This window comes from Malaclemys terrapin, chromosome 5 (genome assembly GCF_027887155.1).
Source record: "Malaclemys terrapin pileata isolate rMalTer1 chromosome 5, rMalTer1.hap1, whole genome shotgun sequence".
In the NCBI taxonomy this organism is placed as follows: Eukaryota; Metazoa; Chordata; order Testudines; family Emydidae; genus Malaclemys; species Malaclemys terrapin.
Genome location: NC_071509.1, coordinates 6,705,931 through 6,725,803, shown reverse-complemented (window position 1 = coordinate 6,725,803; position 19,873 = coordinate 6,705,931). Strand labels below are relative to the sequence as shown.

The window sequence follows — 19,873 nt, the reverse complement described above, 5'->3', positions numbered from 1 at the left end:
GGGAATCATCATCAAATGGGAATGTTTCTAGTAGGTTCTTGATGCTATACTATTTAACATCTTTATCAATGACCTGGAAGAAAACATAAAATCACTAATAAAGTTTGTAGATGAGACACATACTGATTTGTGAGGGACCATAAATAATGAAGAGGACAGGTCACTGAGTGATCACTGAGTGATCTGGATCATTTGGCAAATTGGGCGCAGGCAAACAATATGCATTTTATATGGCTAAATGTAAATGTATACGTCTAGGAACAAAGAATGCAGGTCATATTTATGGGATGAGGGACTCTAGCCTGGAATCAGTGACACTGGTAAGGATTTGGGGGTCATGGCGGATAATCAGTTGAACGCGAACTCCCAGTGTAATGCGGTGGCCGGAAGAGCTAATGCAATCCTGGAATATGTAAACAGGAGACTCTCGAGTAGGAGTAGAGAGGTTACTTTATTTGGCACTGGTGCGACTGTTGCTGGAACACTGTGTCTAGGTCTGGTGTCCACAATTCAAGAAGGAGGTTGATAAATTGGAGAGGGTTCAGAGAAGATCCATGAAAACTAGTAAATGATTAGAAAACCTGCCTTATAGTGATAGACTCAAGAAGCTTGATCTGTTTAACTTAATAAAGAGAAGGTTAAGGGGTGACTTGATTACAGCTTAGAAGTATCTACATGCGGAACAAATATTTAGTAATGGGCTCTTCAGTCTAGTAGAGAAGAGTATAACATAATCCAATGGCTGAAAGTTTGAAGTTTTGTTTATACAGTACCTAGCACAATGGGGCGCACCCTATGAATGGGGCCATATGCACTACTGCACTTCAAATAGCAATAATCACATAATGGTTGTGGTCCTCCCCAGAAGAAGAGGAGACACTTACTGGACCTAAGGGCAGAAAGTTGGCATTCCTCAGGTTTGTTATCTAGCTCCAGAGAGAACCACCTCCTGGTCCATTAATTCTACAGCAATGTAGTTTCATAACTAAAAACTGGTGGGAGGAGGCAGAAGTTCAAAGTTCTGTTTTGTAGGTGACGCAGATTTGTGTCCTGGGCAGAGTCTGATCCTTTGGCAGCTTTCAGTGTCAGCATGTTATGGACTTGTTCTCCCACAGTAACTGCTCTCTTTCCTTCAGGGTTGAGAGAGTGCTTTTTCATAGTAGTCCTTACAAATGCCAGAATCCTACCGAATTCAACTGATTATCTTCACTTCTTTAAATTGGATACAGCTGCTGTGTACTAACAGATGCTGTGTCCATTCTGGAAGTGGCAGCATTTCAGGTTTTCACACATTCCAAAGTTAGAAAGAACCATTGTGATTTTTCTAGTCTGACTTCCTGTATAACACAGGCCAGAGAAGTTTCCCAAAATAATTCCTAGAGCAGATCTTCAAGTCAAACATCCAATCTTGATTTTAAAATTGCCAATGATGGTTGTAGCAAGATCAATACATGCATGTACTGGGAGAAATTTGAGATGAAAAGACACTAGATGAAAGTAAGATTAAATTTATAGTAATATTTTATAAATACTTAGGTAGGACTGATATTTTTCCTGGGGACATTTCCCATCCTCGTATATGGGGAAGGTTACCAGTCTGCTCTTTGTTATCATGGGTAGAAGAGCAGCAGCACTGGCAATAGGACATTCTGCTCAGGCAGTGAATAAAGTGGCAGGCTTTTCATGTGCCACTCATGCAAATCTATTTCACTCATTAAATATAAATAAGGTTGGTACCTTTCCTAGATATTGCAGGATCATTCTCATTTTACTAGGGGGACTTTGCAAGTAGGTTTAACTACCGTTTTCAGAGTTCAAATGGCCAGTGTGTTTTCTGAGCGAGGCCAAAGAAGATGAAACAATTTCCTACCCAAAAGGTATTTTTGATTCAGTCATCCTGCTGCGAATGATAAAATTCAAGAGTGTACCAGACTGTAACACTCTTATAATGGCAACTGTTCAAGATGAAGTGGGTGATGGTTTATTAAACCCTTATGGTGTCTTCCACAATAAGGAAAGTTCATTAATCTGTAAATTAGGTCCTTCCCTCCTTTGCTATTAGCATCAGGTAGCAGTTCAGCAAATACCAGCTGTGCAATGTCAATGCATGCATTACTAAAGAAGCTATTTAACCAGTCTGTTTAGCCTAGCATCATTATACAGTCAACCACTCAGGCTTTATGTATTGGTTCTATCTTGTTTGGATTTTAATGCACGGAACAGCTAAAATGTGACCTATAACTCTCCACACATTAAAAGTTACTTTCAGATAGCACTTAAATAGTTTCCACTTCATCAGAATAATTTGAAATGTTTTTCTAGTCATCATCTCGGTGCTTTCAGAAATTACAAATTGACTTTCACACGCTAAGGCATATTAGAGCCAAAGCTGCAGTATATTTCGAGATTTAAAACTGCCATTTTTACTAGCCATTCTAATGTTGATAAATATTGTAGGGTAGTTCAGTCATTTGGGCCTTAATGTGCCAGCTGGATTTTCTCTTCTCATTGTCAGGATTCCTCTTACAATGTCTTCCTCTCCAGTGTCATGTAAAAATGAAAACTTACTGGTTCTAAGAATTTTAAGGACACTTAAGAGTGCAAGGAAATTGTCAGAGAGGCGGCTGGGATGTTTGAGGTTTTGGTCAGAATTTATTTTAAGGATACATTTATGGATTATAAGAAGTTAATAAATTATAGACACTTAAATGGTTAATACTCTCTGCTGATGTGCCTATGACTGTCTAACATGCACAACTCATGTAATAGCCTTATAACATCTATTTATCATTGATTAATCCTTTATAAACTATAAATGCACCCTTAATATAAAGCATTAAGATTTTTTTTTCTGTCGCTGCTGTAGATAAGAGTTAAAAATAGACTTGCGGTTAAATGTGGTAGGATCTAGTCCTGAGCATGGGTCTTAGTTTTCATCCCATAGAGGCTAAAAAAAACCCCAATGTGGTTGTCTTTCAGTGGCTCAGTTACCATTGTCTTACACTTAGCTATTGCCTCGATTTTCTCTCTTGCCCTCCTCAATTTGAAAAACTGAACTAGTCTTAAACTATGCTCCACATAATTATTTTCAGCCTTCTCAGAGTGGGCAGCATTGGTGGGTCCAGTACCTGTGCTAAAATACAGTCTAGCCTTGTTTTTTCAAAATGCGCTGAGGCTTTTACTGCAGAGTGAATATCACTCCTGCGCACCTCTTTAAGAGATGTAGGTAGGTGGAGAAAAGATGGAGAAGAGGTGCTGTTCAGGGTGGCGGGAGCTGCAAAGAGAAGACCTAACCCAGCAGTGGCCAGATTGTGTTGCAGGACAGAAGAGGCTGCTGCTAGATGAACAGAGATAGAAGGGAGTGGAGTCGACAGAGCTAAGGCCAGAAAGAGGCTGGAGTAAGTTCCACGGGGAGAATCAGTTGGCTTTTGTTTGAAATAAGGGCATTTTGAAATTGTTGAATGGTCTTAGTTCACAATGAGAGTGGAATACAGAACATCATGGCCACGTGTGTGAAGGCAAGCCAGCAGCATTGTGTTGAAGTGTGGAGAGCAGTGACTCTTGGTGCCGACACATGACTGCCACATGTTAGTAATTCTGGAGAATACTGTCCATTAGTTCAGTGTTTGTGGTGTTGCTTGTGAAACAGGTGGAAGAAATGGGGATGTTAGCAGAAAGCAGACCTCTCCGAATCACAGTATAATGCTGTTACCTATTTCACACTATTTTACTTTGAGTAAACCCAAGAGATCTTGCTTTCAGTTTGGTCCTGCGGCTTTGCCATTAGATGACATCCTTTTAAAAAGTGTACCAAGTAAACACTGCGTTTTACTCCTCTAGGCGTGCTGCTGAAAGATGCAGTGCAGTGGGGGGGAATATGTGTGTTCCTTATTGGCTTTATATCTTTCACATGTATTTGCTGCCTCCTTGTGACAGTACAAAAAGCTTATCAGTGTTGTTCCTCTGCAAAATGTAGTGTAGCATTTAAAATGTTTTAGAAAAATCAGATAACTAGTGCTAATTTTGAATTTTTATTTATACTTTTCTCAAATAGTCTTGGTTATGATATTGGCATATTGGGCTGTATTAGTAGGAGCATTGCCAGCAGATCGAGGGAGGTGATTATTCCCCTCTATTCAGCACTGGTGAGGCCACAGCTGTAATATTGTGTCCAGTTTTGGTCCCCCCCACTAAAGAAGGGATGAGGACAAATTGGACAGAGTCCAGCGGAGGGCAACAAAAATGATTAGGGGGCTGGGGCACATGACTTACAGGAAGAGGCTGAGGGAACTGGGGTTATATAGTCTGCAGAAGAGAAGAGTGAGGGGGGATTTGATAGCAGCCTTCAGCTACTTGAAGGGGGTTCCAAAGAGGATGGAGCTCGGCTGTTCTCAGTGGTGGCAGATGACAGAACAAGAAGCAATGGTCTCAAGTTGAAGTGAGGGAGGTCTAGGTTGGATATTGGGAAACCTTATTTCACTAGGAGGGTGGTGGAGCACTGGAATGGGTTACCTGGGAGGAGGTGGTGGGGGGATCTCCATCCTTAGAGGTTTTTAAGGCCCAGCTTGACAAAGCCTTGGCTGAAGTGATTTAGTTGGTGTTGGTCCTGCTTTGAGCAGGGGGGGTCGGACTAGATGACCTCCTGAGGTATCTTCCAACCCTAATATTCTATGATTCTGTGATATCAGCGATAAAAACAAAAGGGGAGCTGTGATATGGAAAAGGGCAAAAGAGAAAACCGGCATGTACAGTTCTAAAAAATGCTTCATGTCTTCTAGAGATTGTTGTTGTATGACAGCGATCATCCAATTAATTCACAATCGGGCTTTTTTGTTTGTTTCCAACTGGACAAATGAGCTTTTAAATATGAGTTCCATTAATAATGTTTAACAGATGTGAGCAATTAAAGGAATGGCAGAATCTCCTAGCCCCAATGTACATTCTTGTGAGGCTCTGGTTAACTTCCCCAATTATGCTCTGCATTACACAGTGTAGACAATCCTGCGCTATGTACCTCATTTCCAAGAGAAATTTTCTGAAAAGATCAGTTAGGATCTCAAAGAAAATCCATCTGAGAGGACTGGGCCAGTCCTAACAGTCAAGAGCTGCTGAACAGTCTAAAACTCTAGATCTCTTTTCCTTGGGAGTTGAGCGATATCGAGAGTCATGGCAAAATCAGTAAATCTATGACAGTAGCTGTTTTCCATAAGCCAAGTGCCATCCATTTGCTTTTAGCTGAAAGTTGCTGTTGAAACCAGAACTTTAGCCCGATGGTCTGGCAAGCAGCCAGGGGGAGGGATAGCTCAGTGGTTTGAGCACTAGCCTGCTAAACCCAGGGTTGTGAGTTCAATCCTTGAGGGAGCCAGTTAGGGATCTGGGGCAAAATCAGTACTTGGTCCTGCTAGTGAAGGCAGGGGGCTGGCCTCAATGACCTTTCAAGGTCCCTTCCAGTTCTAGGAGATAGGATATCTCCATTAATTTATTTTATTTATTTAGCTACAGTTAGGATATAGACGTTGCTTTGGCCTAGACAGTCTTGAGAGGCATCCTGCAGACCTTTGGATATTACTTACTTAGTGTCTGTATTAGGTGTTGTGGACAGGAAGAATAAAAGATATTTGACTCCAAGGACTGTAGTCTAAACATCCAGCGTACAACTGGAGGATTGGGGATCGGATATACCAACAAGCAGCACGATAGAAGAGTGAAGATTCAGCATGTTGTCTCAGTTCCACCATTTTTGGTTGGATGCTCCTCTGTTTATTTTTCTCTGCAAGGAGTCTTAGAGTGGGTAGGCCTCTGTGATAAAGTGGAGGCTGTGCCCTGCAGAGAGCCTTCAGGGTTCTTTGGGAATGGGAAAAGGAGGAAAAAGCTTACCAAACTATTCAATAAGTATTGTGGCATTCATGCTGGGGAAGCTAACGGCAGCCTCAGGACAACCTCTGGAGCTCAAAAAGGTTGCTATTCCATCATTTACTTGTGCCTGTTCAAGTGTGATGTATGCAAAAATTCATCTAGTCAAAATCTAACCTTGTTTGTGGGAGAAATGCCATTTACAGGTCATGCAGATTCTGTTCTTACACTTCACTAAATACATCAGTAGATTTATTTTTTGAAAGAAAGGGGAAACGGAAGCTATAAAATCATAAATCAACCGTTGTATGCGTGTGCATTTCTTTGTCCTGATGGCAAGAAATTAATCTAAATGTCTTCCTGGTTTGAGAGTGGAGCATGCTGTTTCTGTACTTGAAAAAATAAAAAAATAAAATATATCACAATTAAGCGTAGGACCAATAGGGTGCTATAAAATAAACTTCAAAAGTACTTTTATGTCTGAATTTTTCTTACATAACTGTAGAAAAGTGACTTTCATATGATTTTGCAATGGACCAAAGTAAAATCAAAATTGAATACCTCAGATTAAATGTGTTTTTGGAAATCCGGCTGTATTGGGAAATAGATGTCATCTGAGATGAAAAACGCAAAACAAACGTTTGTTGTTGCAAGCCCGAACAGTTAATGTAGATTTCCATCTTTCTCTGTTCCTCCTTGTTGGGATTCAATATAGGCTAATGAAAGTAAGGTCTGATGATGTATGTAACACTGGGGGAACACGCTTTTTGTTTGAAAAATAATTCCAATAATCATAGGGCTAACAGAAGTATTGGGAGCATAAGCTTTCGTGAAGAAAGATGAAGTGAGGTTCTTACCCACGAAAGCTTATGCTCCCAATACTTCTGTTAGTCTTAAAGGTGCCACAGGACCCTCTGTTGCTTTTTACAGATTCAGACTAACACAGCTACCCCTCTGATACTTGACTCCAATAATCATAGTTTAATTTGCTAAAATATTTCACTTGAAACTTGAAAAAATATATTAGTTTTGTCTGATGTACATATTGAATACTAAATTATTCCTTGTTTGAGCTAACCTCTCATTTAAAATAAATATTGCTAAAGATTGCTGTATGGCATTGTCCTTGTGATTCACTTTTTGCCGCCTTATTGTCTTAAACTGCTAATAGAATTTCTGGATTCTAATCACAGCTCTGTCATTTGACTTGCTGTGTGACCTGGGGCAAGTCGCTTTAACAACCTTTTTGTGTCTCCCGTTTATCTCTCCGTAAAGTGGACCTAGTACCTAATGAGACTTAATGTTTGCAAAGCACTTTGCACTGCTATAGCTTTTTTCATCAGAGGACTAGCCTTTCATCAGAGGACTAGTCTAGCCTTTATTTTGTTATAGCTTTCAAATGCTGATATATTCTGAATGAGGACAGTAAGCATTTGTGTTTTCTCCTCTACAGTTGTTTCCTGTCTTTGCTCCTGGTGGCTGCCGTAGTTTGGAAGATTAAACAAAGTTGCTGGGCATCACGACGAAGAGAGGCAGGTCAAATGACAGTACTGAATGTTCTCTAAATGACTTTTTGCTACTTTTGTGTATCTCTTACATATACTTAGTCAGACACATTCAGTATTTACCTTGAGTTAAGCTTATAGACTTCTGTTTGCAGAGGTATATAATAAAATACATTGATTAGCGTTTTGATGGAAAGCTATCCTATGTTGCTATCCTGGTTCTGCAGTTTAAGTCATGCACTAAGTGTGGCAGGGGAACATCTTGTGTTCCAGAAACTCAGACTCCAGAGTTTGTAAGCGTAAGAACAGTATATAGTAGGAATGTTGTTGTTGTTGTTCTTTTTTTTCAATCAGTTCGGAAATTTGAAAATCAGAAACTTGCTATTATAGCCCATCTCCTTTGCTGGAGTGTTAAACTACAATTAGCTCCTGCCTCTAACTGCCTCTGTAGCAGAATGGCTCTAACTCTCACTTTAAAGTTATAGGGCCACGTCAGTGGTTTGTGGGAAAATATTGTAATTCTAAGGGGGGGGGGGGGGGAATAGCTGAGGGTTAAGAGTACACTTTTGAAAAAGGCACCCAGGCTACCATAACATTGCTCTTCCTCCCACTTTATGGAGATCCCAGCCAGGCTCCCATCTTCCCTTTCTTGCACGCAGAATATGAAATGTATATCACAGCACACTGGAAATGTACTTTTCATGCACGTATGTCTCTGATAAATGTGTGATGACTTTTCACCATGCTAACTTTTGCTGTTTTCAGTAAAGTGCTCTAATTTTGCAATCTGGGTTGCACATGTAAATATGCTACCTTTGTCTACTAAAACTTGGCAAATTGTCTGCCATGTAGAATCATAAGACCCAGTCCTGTGAGCTACTCCTTCGATCAGTCAGATCTCTTTACTTCTAATTTTAAAAGTGCAAATATATAGTTATTTCCTCTCAACGGTATGTTATTCCAAAAGTATAATACTAGGAAAACAAACCATAGATATGACAATGTGGGATGCTGCATGCCATATCATGTCTTATTGCTTATATGATGGAGTGCTGCTATAATCGGAAAGGATGGGTCTCCACATAAAATACAGGACTTGGAGCAGGTTAGTCCGGGTTGCATTCCAAACTACTATACAAACTTCCTATGTGACCATGTGCAGCCTCTCTGTGCTTCTGTTTCCTTGTCTTTAAATAAGAATAGTCATACTTATCTTTTGCAGGGGAGTTACGGCTAAATTCATAAATATCTATAAAGCACTTTTGAACTCAAATGGGAGGTGCTATAGGAGTGCAAAGTATAATTTTGTTTGGGTGAAGTAGTGGGCTAAATGTGTAATAGGGAAGAAAGAGGGTAGTATGGTGTTAAGGAATGAGCACAAAATCGTTAGAGGTTCTGAGTTCTAATCTTGTCTCTGCTGTTTGGCCTTGGTCAGTCATTTAATTTATCTGCTTAAGTTTCCAGCTGCAATGTGGGGATAATGTGTAGTTACCTCACGGGTGTTCCGTGGATTAATTTTTACAGTGCTTTGAAGACTTAAAGTTCTGGATAAGTGCTTATTTTCCTGCATATCTTCAAGGATCCACATTTAGTTTTATTTCACTGTAAAGTATGTAAATAAAGTAGCTTTGCTAGATTTGAGAATGCCCATTCTGATTATTTGATTCAACAGCCTGCTTCATGATGATATTTTCCATCTTCCTCTTCTGTCAAACATAAGATGCTGTTTCTATTACTAGATATTTAACATTAATGATAATGTCACTTAATATTTTCAAACAAATTAACACTATACATTAATATAATCTAAATCATTGAAACTTTACCTGCTCTCCGAAGGTAGCTAAATTTAGCACAGATCATCTTTTTTTTTTTTTTTCCCCTCCACCCTTCAACTTCTTGGCAAGAAAGAAAGCTAAAGTTCAATAGAAAATTTCCTGTTGACTTCTTGAATAAAATGTTAATCAGGGTTTATAGTGAATGTAGGCTGAGAAATTATACCACGTTCCACCTGGAGTGGAGACATTTAATGAGAGCTTAAATAGAAAATGTCACTGGTGTAAAGTTATCCTTTGGTGGTGGGGACATTAAGTCACAAATGGAAGTGAAGGGGTATCTTAGCATTACACTAAGTTTATTATACTCTGTTTACAAATGTGATTACGGTTGATGGACAGCTTGTCAGCATTTTCTTTTTCTGAAAGATCCCTCTCTTCTCTCTTTGACTGTTTCACTTCCCTGTATTCAGTAAAACCATAATATAGTCAAGTTATCATTTCCATACTCTTAATATTGATAACGTACTCTTGGATCCTCAGGGGAAAGATGCTCTACTAGTTCAAAGAGTGGTTTTTATTGTATACAGTAAATACAATTGGATTGTGTACAGTGCACTATGAGAAAAATGCAGTGCACTGTAGTTCATTGAAACAAATAGGGAATTTAATTCCTTATTATTGTGACCGGCAACAGCAGCTTAGCCAGCACTCTGGTCACTGCAATTCTAATTACTTTAGAGCAGGCCTAATTACCTTAGAGCTATGTCTAATTGATGGGCTGAGTGAATGAAGAGGCTAGCTAGGCCCTTAGAAAGATGATACAAAAGGCAGAGGAAGGAAGGGAGAAAGCAGGAAAAGAGAGGGGGAGAGAGATTGCTCTTCCCTGCTTTCTTCAGGCGCTTTGGGCTCCCCAGGACTGTAGGCTTAAGGCTACATAGTGTACAGGGTGGTGGAAATGAATATTGTAAACAAACTGCCTGAGATGTTTTACCAGCAAAACTGTCTCTGAGCTGTTTGCGGATTTAAGCAGAGGTGGGAGTGAGCAGGCCCTGCTGCAATTATATACAGAGTTGTTCCGTTGAATCAGAATTCACTATAAATGGGCTTCATTATAAAACATCATCAGTCTCAGTCCTTGTTGTGGCCTATATGTCTGTGCCATTGACTTTTCCTTTTTTTAAACAAATAGTTGTGAAACTTAGGGAAATTCATTTAAACCCAGCCTGTGGTACAACTTTCAAGCCTCCCTCGTGAAGTCACTTATCAGATGTTCCATAGTAAGAGGCAGATGTCTTCAGACTGAAATTAGAACTTAGATAGCATTCCACCCTGTGATTCTGTTTCCTTTGTTCTGTAGAGTTTGTTTTTAAGTTTTAGACTTTGGGATAGCACCCCAAGAACCTTTTTTTTTGTTGGTTCCTGAGAAACGGTCATATCAGGGCTACCTTTAAAAATGAACCATTAAAATAAAAAAAGTAATTACTATCAGTTCAGTATCTCTAGGTCTTTGAATGTACAATTTCTAATGGGTTTTCACTCAGAGTGCTGGAGGGTAGTCCGCCATCTGGTTTTAAATGTTTCTATTTTGTCTCTAGATATGGTAGTTCTTCTGGTTTCTTGGGAGTAGAACCATTTCTATGAAAACTTTACCCAATTGTTGGGTCACAGAGCATGAATACTTTGAGGTGATAGGACCAGACACTGGCCACTACTATAAACACACCTCCCACCCCCACCCCCCCATAGCCACTGCAGAGCACCATCATTCTCTGATATGCATCAGATGAAGTGGGAAAGAAGGAATCTGGAGCAATGGTGTCATGAAACTGGCAGATTCAGTTAGAATTTTAACAGAAATATACTATGCTACTGCCATAGTAGAGAAAAGACCTTTCTTTTACGCAGCACCATGCTCTGGGTGTCGCTAAACCTTCAATTGCCAGAAGTTGGGGTTGGATGATGAGGATGGATCATTCAAAATTTCCATTTTGTTCACCCCCTCTGAAGCGTCTGGCACTGGCCACTGTCAGAAGACAGGATGCTGAGCTAGATGGACCATTGGTGTGACCCGGTATGACCATTATTATGTTCTGATTCCATTGCAGCAGCTAAATTCCATCTTGCAGTGTTTTTCCAAAAGCAAATCACTTTCACTCACAGCTGCCTCACAGCTGAATGACTACTTGCAGAGGATTACCTTCATACAGTCTTTAACAACACCACTGAATTCAAGACAGAAAACACACTTCAGTATTTGGCACATCACTGGGGCAGGACACTCTAAAATGCACTGAAAGCTAAGTCACCATCTATGATTCAGTTCCATGCCTATTGTATCTGGTGAAATGTGCCCAGGAGTATCTAGAGTACGACTTCTTCTGACAGATTGTCAATACCATTTTTGTAAAGGAAAACCTGCCATAGTCTGGCCAATTCAATAAACCATCTTTGGCCCCATCAGACCTTGCAGTCTATGATCCAATGTAAAATCTCCCATTTTTAGGCAAGATAATCCTAGCTGCTTCCTAATACTGCCAGTATTTTAGTCCCTTTACCATCGGAGTTCTGGCCAGGTCATGGGACAGACAGTGCTGATGGATGGCCACGTCCTGCCCCTAGATAAGGGAAGGACATCCATATTCGTCCTCTGGGATCTGTATGCAGTATTTCATTCTGAGATACTAACATGGCAGGTTACTGTCTCCTCTGAGATGCAGCACTGGTTCATAGAATCATAGAATATCAGGGTTGGAAGGGACCTCAAGAGGTCATCTAGTCCAACCCCCTGCTCAAAGCAGGACCAATTCCCAACTAAATCATCCCAGCCAGGGCTTTGTCAAGCCGGGTCTTAAAAACCTCCAAGGAAGGAGACTCCACCACCTCCCTAGGTAATGCATTCCAGTGTTTCACCACCCTCCTAGTGAAAGTTTTTCCTAATATCCAACCTGGAACTCCCCCACTGCAACTTGAGACCATTGCTCCTTGTTCTGTCATCTGCCACCACTAAGAACAACCAAGCTCCATCCTCTTTGGAACCCCCCTTCAGGTAGTTGAAGGCTGCTATCAAATCCCCCCTCATTCTTCTCTTCTGGAGACTAAACAATCCCAGTTCCCTCAGCCTCTCCTCATAAGTCATGTGCTCCAGACCCCTAATCATTTTTGTTACCCTTCGCTGGACTCTTTCCAATTTTTCCACATCCTTCTTGTAGTGTGGGGCCCAAAACTGGACACAGTATTCCAGCTGAGGCCTCACCAATGTCGAATAAAGGGGAACGATCACGTTCCTCGATCTGCTGGCAATGCCCCTACTTATACAGCCCAAAATGCCGTTAGCCTTCTTGGCAACAAGAGCACACTGTTGACTCATATCCAGCTTCTCACTATGACCCCTAGGTCCTTTTCTGCAGAACTGCTACCTAGCCATTCGGTCCCTAGTCTGTAGCAGTGCATGGGATTCTTCCGTCCTAAGTGCAGGACTCTGCACTTGTCCTTGTTGAACCTCATCAGGTTTTTTTTGGCCCAATCCTCTAATTTGTATAGGTCCCTCTGTATCCGATCCCTACCCTCTAGCGTATCTACCACGCCTCCTAGTTTAGTGTCCTCTGCAAACTTGCTGAGAGTGCAGTCCACATCATCCTCCAGATCATTAATAAAGATATTAAACAAAACCGGCCCCAGGACCGACCCTTGGGGCACTCCACTTGAAACCGGCTGCCAACTAGACATAGAGCCATTGATGGCTACCCGTTGAGCCCGACGATCTACCCAGCTTTCTATCCACCTTACAGTTCATTCATCCAGCCCATACTTCTTTAACTTGGCGGCAAGAATACTGTGGGAGACCGTATCAAAAGCTTTGCTAAAGTCAAGGAATAACACATCCACTGCTTTCCCCTCATCCACAGAGCCAGTTATCTCCTCATAGAAGGCAATTAGGTTAGTCAGGCACGACTTCCCCTTCGTGAATCCATGCTGACTGTTCCTGATCACTTTCCTCTCCTCTAAATGTTTCATAATTGATTCCTTGAGGACCTGCTCCATGAAGTAGTGATTTTGCCCCAAATCCCTAAGTGGCCCCTTCAAGGATTGAACTCACAACCCTGGGTTTAGCAGGCCAATGCTCAAACCACTGAGCTATCCCTCCCCCCAAGTGACTTGGTTGGCAAGTGAGTTCTGAAATGGGGCCCAGTCTTTATTTTCAGGATGCTTACAGAAACTGGATAGCTATTTCTCTGCCTCCGGAGCACTCACCTGTGGAGTCACACAAGGATGCTTTTCCCCATTCTTTTTAATGTGCACATGAACATGTTGTATGAAATTCTAAGATGCTCTGGTCTCATTACCAGCATGATGCAGATGATACCCGGCTGTATATCATTTTTACTTCCAGTGCAAATATCACCTAGACTCAACTAATATCTGCCTGGTCAAGGTACACATTTGGATGAAAAGCATATGGCAGAAGCTGAACCCCAGGGAGGGGGAGTTGAGGAGGAAGCACTTTGAAGACATAGCAATTACCTAAAACAAATCAGATGCTGCATGCTGAAAACTTGATTATTTAAGAGAAAATAAATGGCTTGAAACCTTTGTAGAGAAGTAATGCCATGGTACCTAACCTCCAGGCAGCTAGGAGGGACAGCGCAGATTTATAGCAAAAACGTTTACTGCAGGTTGTAACCAGACACTTTCGCATCACCTTCTGAGATATTTGAAGATACAGGAAAAAACTAGAAAGAATTAAAAATACACAAGGACAGTCTGGCTCTAATCCTACACTGACTTGCATCAGCTTCATGAAGCCAAGAGGTGTCTTTGGGATGTGAAAATAGTGTGGAAAAAAAAATTTCCTAGCAAAATAAAGGAGTTTTAAGCATTTGTCAAGAACGCAGTTCTGGCATGATATGAAACATGTTTTGGAGTGAAAACAGGGACTCTGCATGCAGTTACATATCTTTTGTGTTATATAGGGCTAGAAAAGAGAAGATAGAGGGTTGTAAAGTGTGCACTTGTTTTCTCTCCGGTGAACAACATAACTAAATATTTTTAGACACTTTAAAGAGGGAAATGGATACAGGTTGCTTTTAGGAGGCTTAGAATGAAATGAAACATGGTAGTTTATTAGGTATGTGAAATCATTTGTCCTTTTATCACATGCCTTTTGGAAAGTGACATGTTAAGATTTATCAAGGTGGCGATAGAGAATAATGCACAAAATATGATAGTGGCATTATAAGTTAATACATCCATCTATAACTGCTGTCTTAAATTCCAGGCCTCAGATTCCATTCCTTATCTTCTTCAGTCTGGCTTCTGCATTCTCCCAACCCCCGCTTCCCCAGCGCACGCACTCTCTCCCCACTGTGAAACAGCTCTTGCCAGGGTCTCCAGTGACCTAATTCCCTACTAAATTTCAGGGCCAGTACTTCATTTACATCCTTTTTGACCCCTCCGGGTGCCCGTGACACAACCAAACAACACTATTATTGAAATTAACAAATTTATTTGAGCATAAGCTTTCATGGGCTACAGCCCACTTCATCAGATGCATAGAAGGGAACATATAGTAAGAAGATAGATAGATATCTCCTCCACCTTTTCATGTTCTCTGTATGTATATATATCTCTTCTTACTATATGTTCCATTTTATGTATCTGATGAAGTGGGCTGTAGCCCATGAAAGCTTATGCTCAAATAAATTTGTTAGTCTCTAAGGTACTCCTATTCTTTTTGTGGATACAGACTAAAACTGCTGCTTCTCTGAAACCTGTCATTATTGAAATTGTCATCCTTGGGCTTTCGTGATTCCATCCTCTCCTGGTTCTCCCTCCAGTCTTTCAAATCTCTTCTTCAAGAGCCATGTACAGCGCAGGGTCCTCTTCTCCTGTTCCTCTCTTGATGCAGTCCCTCAGGGCTTTATCCTTGGCCCCTTCCTCTTCTCCATCCACTTCCATCTCTGGGTGATCTTATCCACAAACATGATCTTGTCAACTAGCCATGACTTGCACATCTGCCTCTGTACTCTGGACCTGTCTTCCTCCATCCAAATTAAAATCTTGCCCTCTCTTTGCCATATCTCCTTGTGAATGTTCAGCCATCAAGTGAGCCTGATTGTGGCCAAAACCTCCCTATTTTGATCACTAACAATCAGTACAATTTTTTTCCAAGTTACTTAGGTGCTTCTGAAAATTTTACCCAATGCCATCAACTCTCCCTGAACCTGCTTCGATACAGAAATAAAACCTCTTCTGACCGCACACCCTTAGTGGAAACCACCTCACACTGGAAACCATAAGGCACATCATTAAACTACAACCCATACTCAATGGGGACCCCATCCTGAAAGAAATCTTTCCTGAACATCCTCTTCTGCCCTTCAGACAACCTCCCAACCTCTCCAAGCTCCTCATCAGAAGCAAGTTCCCCACAGACCAGAACACACCAACTCAAAGCAGCACCAGACCCTGTCAGAACAAACAAAAACTCTGTACCTCTGGGTGACCACTTTTCACAAAGCGATCACTCTGTATCTGACATATCAGTCCTCATCCGTAAAGGAAACCTGCACAACGCATTCAAAAGATGAGCCTGGAAGCTTAAATTCATCTCTTTGCTAGACACTAAAAATCATGGACTGAATAGACACACTGGATTTATGACTTATTACAACAATCTATAACCCACTAGCAACCCCCTCAGCTGCTTCCCTCCCAGCCTCCCTATGACTGGAGGAGTATTAATGGGCCACTTAGCCTTGAATGGTCCCTTGAAATGTATTAATTACTTATGCCAAACAGCCTGTTCCATCTTGTATTTAGCTGTGATGCCCTGAGTAAATTTCCTGCACCTGAAGACGAGTTCTGTGTAAGCTCAAAATCTTGTCTGTCTCACCAGCAGAAGTTGTTCCAGTAAAAGATATTCTCACCTACCTTGTCTCTCTAATAGCCTGGGACCGACACAGCTACAACAATACTGCATACATCAATTATCCTTATTGCTCAGGTCCATAATCTTGGCTGCATCTTCAACTCAGCCCCCCCTTTTGACGTATGCACCAAGCCATGTCTAATTCTTGCCCCTTCTTCCTGCCCAGTATCTCCAAGACCTGACCATTTCTTTCTGCCCACACTGCCAAAACTTGTCCAAGCCCTGATCATCTCGAGCTTGACTGCCACCATTTTCCTCCTCCTTCTCTGACCTTGATTCTTCCTCATATCCATTCAATATGTGGCTGCTAAAGTCATTTTCATTGCTCTTACTACATTGGGGTCGGTAACGTTTCAGAAGTGGTGTGCCAAGTCTTCATTTATTCATTCTAATTTGGTTTTGCGTGCCAGTAATACATTTTAACGTTTGTAGAAGGTCTCTTTCTATGTCTGTAATATATAACTAAACTATTGTTGTATGTAAAGTAAATAAGGTTTTTAAAATGTTTAAGAAGCTTCACTTAAAATTAATTTAAAATGCAGAGCCCCCCCCCCCCCCCCCCCCCGGACTGGTGGCCAGGACCCAGGCAGTGTGAGTACTACTGAAAATCAGCTCGCGTGCTGCCTTTGGCACGCATGCCATAGATTGCCTACCCCTGTACTACATCATGCGAAGTCCCTTTACTGGGTTCTCCTCTCCCACTGCAATGAATACAAACCTCGTGTCTTTACTTCCGAAGTCCTCCACAATTGACTCCTCACCATACCGATCAGACCTGTCATCTTTTCAGAAGGCCAGCTTCTGCCTTCTGGGCTTATTTGAACAAAATATGTTTTAAAATTGTGTCAAATGCAAGGTCATGTATCCAGGAAAATGGAATGTAGGTTACATAAGATGTGGGAGTTTATCCTGGAAGTCAGTGGCTCTGAAAGGGATGGGGGTCATGGTGAATAACCAACTATGCAAGCATTCCCTGCGCAGGGAGGTGGCTAAGAACAAATGAGGTCCTTGGATGTATAAGCAGAGGACTATAGAGGAAAAGTAGGGAGGTGGGATTACCACTGAATACAGCATTTGTGAGACTGTCACTGAAGCATTGTGTGCACTTGGAGTGTCCACACTTTAAAAAGGATGTTGATAAATTGGCATGGATTCAGGAAAGTGCTACAAGAATGACTTATCTGGAAAACCTCCACACAATGTGCAGCGGCAGTCAAAAAAGCGAACAGAATGTTAGGAATCATTACGAAAGGGATAAATAGTAAGACAGAAAATATTTTGCCTCTGTATAAATCCCTGGTACACCCACATCTTGAATACTGCATACAGATGTGATCGCCCCATCTCAAAAAAGATGCATTGGAATTAGAAAAGGTACAGAAGAGGGTAACAAAAATAATTAGGGGTATGGAGTAGCTTATATATAAGGAGAGATTAATAAGACTGGGACTTCTCAGCTTGGAAAAGAGAAGACTTAGAGAGGAAATATGAGAGAGGTCTATAAAATCATGACTGGTGTGGAGAAAGTCAGGAAGTGTTATTAACTGTTTCTCATAACACAAGAATAGGGTCACCAAATAAAATTAATAGGCAGCAGGTTTAAAACAAACAAAAAAAAGTATTTCTTCACACAATGCACAGTTGACGTGTGGAACTCTTTGCGAGAGGCTGTTGTAGGGCCAAGACTATAACAGGGTTCACAAAAAGACCTAGATAAGTTCATGTAGGATGGATCCATCAATGGCTATCAGCCAGGATTGGCAGGGATGGTGTCCCTAGCCTCAGTTTGCCAGAAGCTGGGAATGGGGAACGAGATAGATCACTTGATGATTACCTGTTCTGTTCATTCCCTCTGAAGCACTTGGATCGGCCACTGTCGGAAGACAAGATATTAGGCTAGATGGCCCTTTGGTCTGACCCAGTGTAGCCGTTCTTATGTAAAACCTGCCTGACTAAGTAGCTGCCTCTTCAGTCCAGCAGACAAAGGCATAACAAGCTCCAGGGGCTCGAACCTGAAGCTAGATAAATTCAAGCTTGAAATAAAGTGCACATTTTTAGCAATGAGATCATTAAACATTGGAACAATTTATCTGGGGTCAGGATGTGGTGAATTCTCGATCACTTGAAAACGTAAATGAAGATTTATTTGGCTGTCAAGTATGCTCTAACTTAACCACAAGTTACGTGCTTGATGCAGGAATCACTTGCTATTATTCTGTGATGTGTTGCTATGCAGATGATCAGTCTAGATATCATAATGTTCCATGTGGCCTTGAAATATATGAATGGGAGCCACCCTGGTTGTCGCTCTTAAGCTCCACCACAATATAAATGTTAAGTTATCTTCACAGTGGATACTGTATTTGCTTTATGGTCACCATCTTAAGAAACGTGTAGCAGAAATGAGAGAGGTTGTAGAGGGAAGTCCAGCAACAATTTATTAACCTATAGAGAGATTCAGGAGTAGATTCAAGGCTGGTTGCATGTGCAAAGAAAGTCAATTTGTGTGCCCGATTACCTCAGCCACAGTTGAACTTGTGGGTGGCTGACCATTTATACATGTAAGTTTCTGATTTGCATGCACCATAGTGGCAATTGAAAGAATTAATCAGACATGCAATTGCACATACTTTTTTATACCTGCAGTTTTGATGCAGTTCAGATAACTATCTAGGTGTATTAATAAAGACGCTGCTTCTGATATATACTGAAAGAGAGCTGCAGCCCAATGTTCCAGGCTGTGGTGAGAGTTTAACACTAGCGAGAGCACAATTTCTTTTTTTCATTCAGCCTGTTGCATTTTCAGAGGAATAGATCTTTCTCTATGACAATGGAAGTCAGTAGTATAAGTGTCTAATTTGACCATTTGAAAAATGAGTGACAGATACAGTTTTTCATTATTATGCTAAAAGCTCCATAGTCAATCAAAGGTGCTTCTTGTCATTGTATGTCTTGTATTTTGTATGTACCATGCACCTCTCTTCCTTCTTAAAAATGACGTCTTAGTTGGCTTATTAAAGGTCAGCTTTTGTGTCCTCTCCTATTGGGCATGATTATGATAAATAAGTTTTTTAATCCAGGACTGATTAAGTAAAGATGCACTGTCATTTCAGCATGAGACAAGTTCCCAGCAGCTTTACTTGCCAGGTTTGTTATAATTTGAAGTGTGGAAATGCCTGGTGAGAAGCATTTGGATATTAATTCCCTCCTCTTCTCTTTTTTAACACAGCCTGCAAAGTCAGTTACAAAACTAATTAGCTAACATTAATACAAACACCGCTCCAGGGAATTAAAACTTAATTTTCGGTGATGATGAAAGTGTCTGAGAAAATTTATTTGTTGACATGCATAGTACCTAACACAATTGTAGCCAAATGCTGCTGTTCACTTATTTCTGAAAAAACAGAGATCCTCTCTGTGGGGTAGTTATATTTTATGTATCTATGCATTTATCTGTATCCTATTTACAGAATTAAAATTCAAAGAGTGACTGTCAATAGCCTGGAAACTATAATTCTGTCACATGGTATCGAATGAGAACTCTAGAGCAGGTTTTAAAGATGCTGTGGGACACCTTTTTCAGAGTTAGGCATGCACCACAGAACATGTACATTGGTGCATGCCTGACTAATGTAGGGTAATACCTGATGTGTGTGCACAAAAATAGGTATTTGTGTATGCACATAAACAGATGCCAAACTAACCATATGCATTCAAACTTTGAATCAAACCCCAATATCTGAATTGTAGCTACACATCTTATATTTCTAAGAGCCTAAAATATATGCATGCAATTGTGTGTGCATTCA

The 19,873-nt window shown here is 40.9% G+C and overlaps 1 protein-coding gene across 1 annotated transcript in view; it reads left to right on the top strand.

Annotated features, from left to right (window-relative positions):
* Positions 1–19,873, top strand: part of ATRN (attractin) — a 251,846-nt gene that overhangs the window by 192,465 nt on the left and 39,508 nt on the right. Inside the window, exon 26 of the mRNA XM_054028816.1 lies at positions 7,307–7,385. Within this exon, the coding sequence (XP_053884791.1) occupies positions 7,307–7,385 (79 nt within the window). The remainder of the gene's footprint in view (positions 1–7,306; positions 7,386–19,873) is intronic.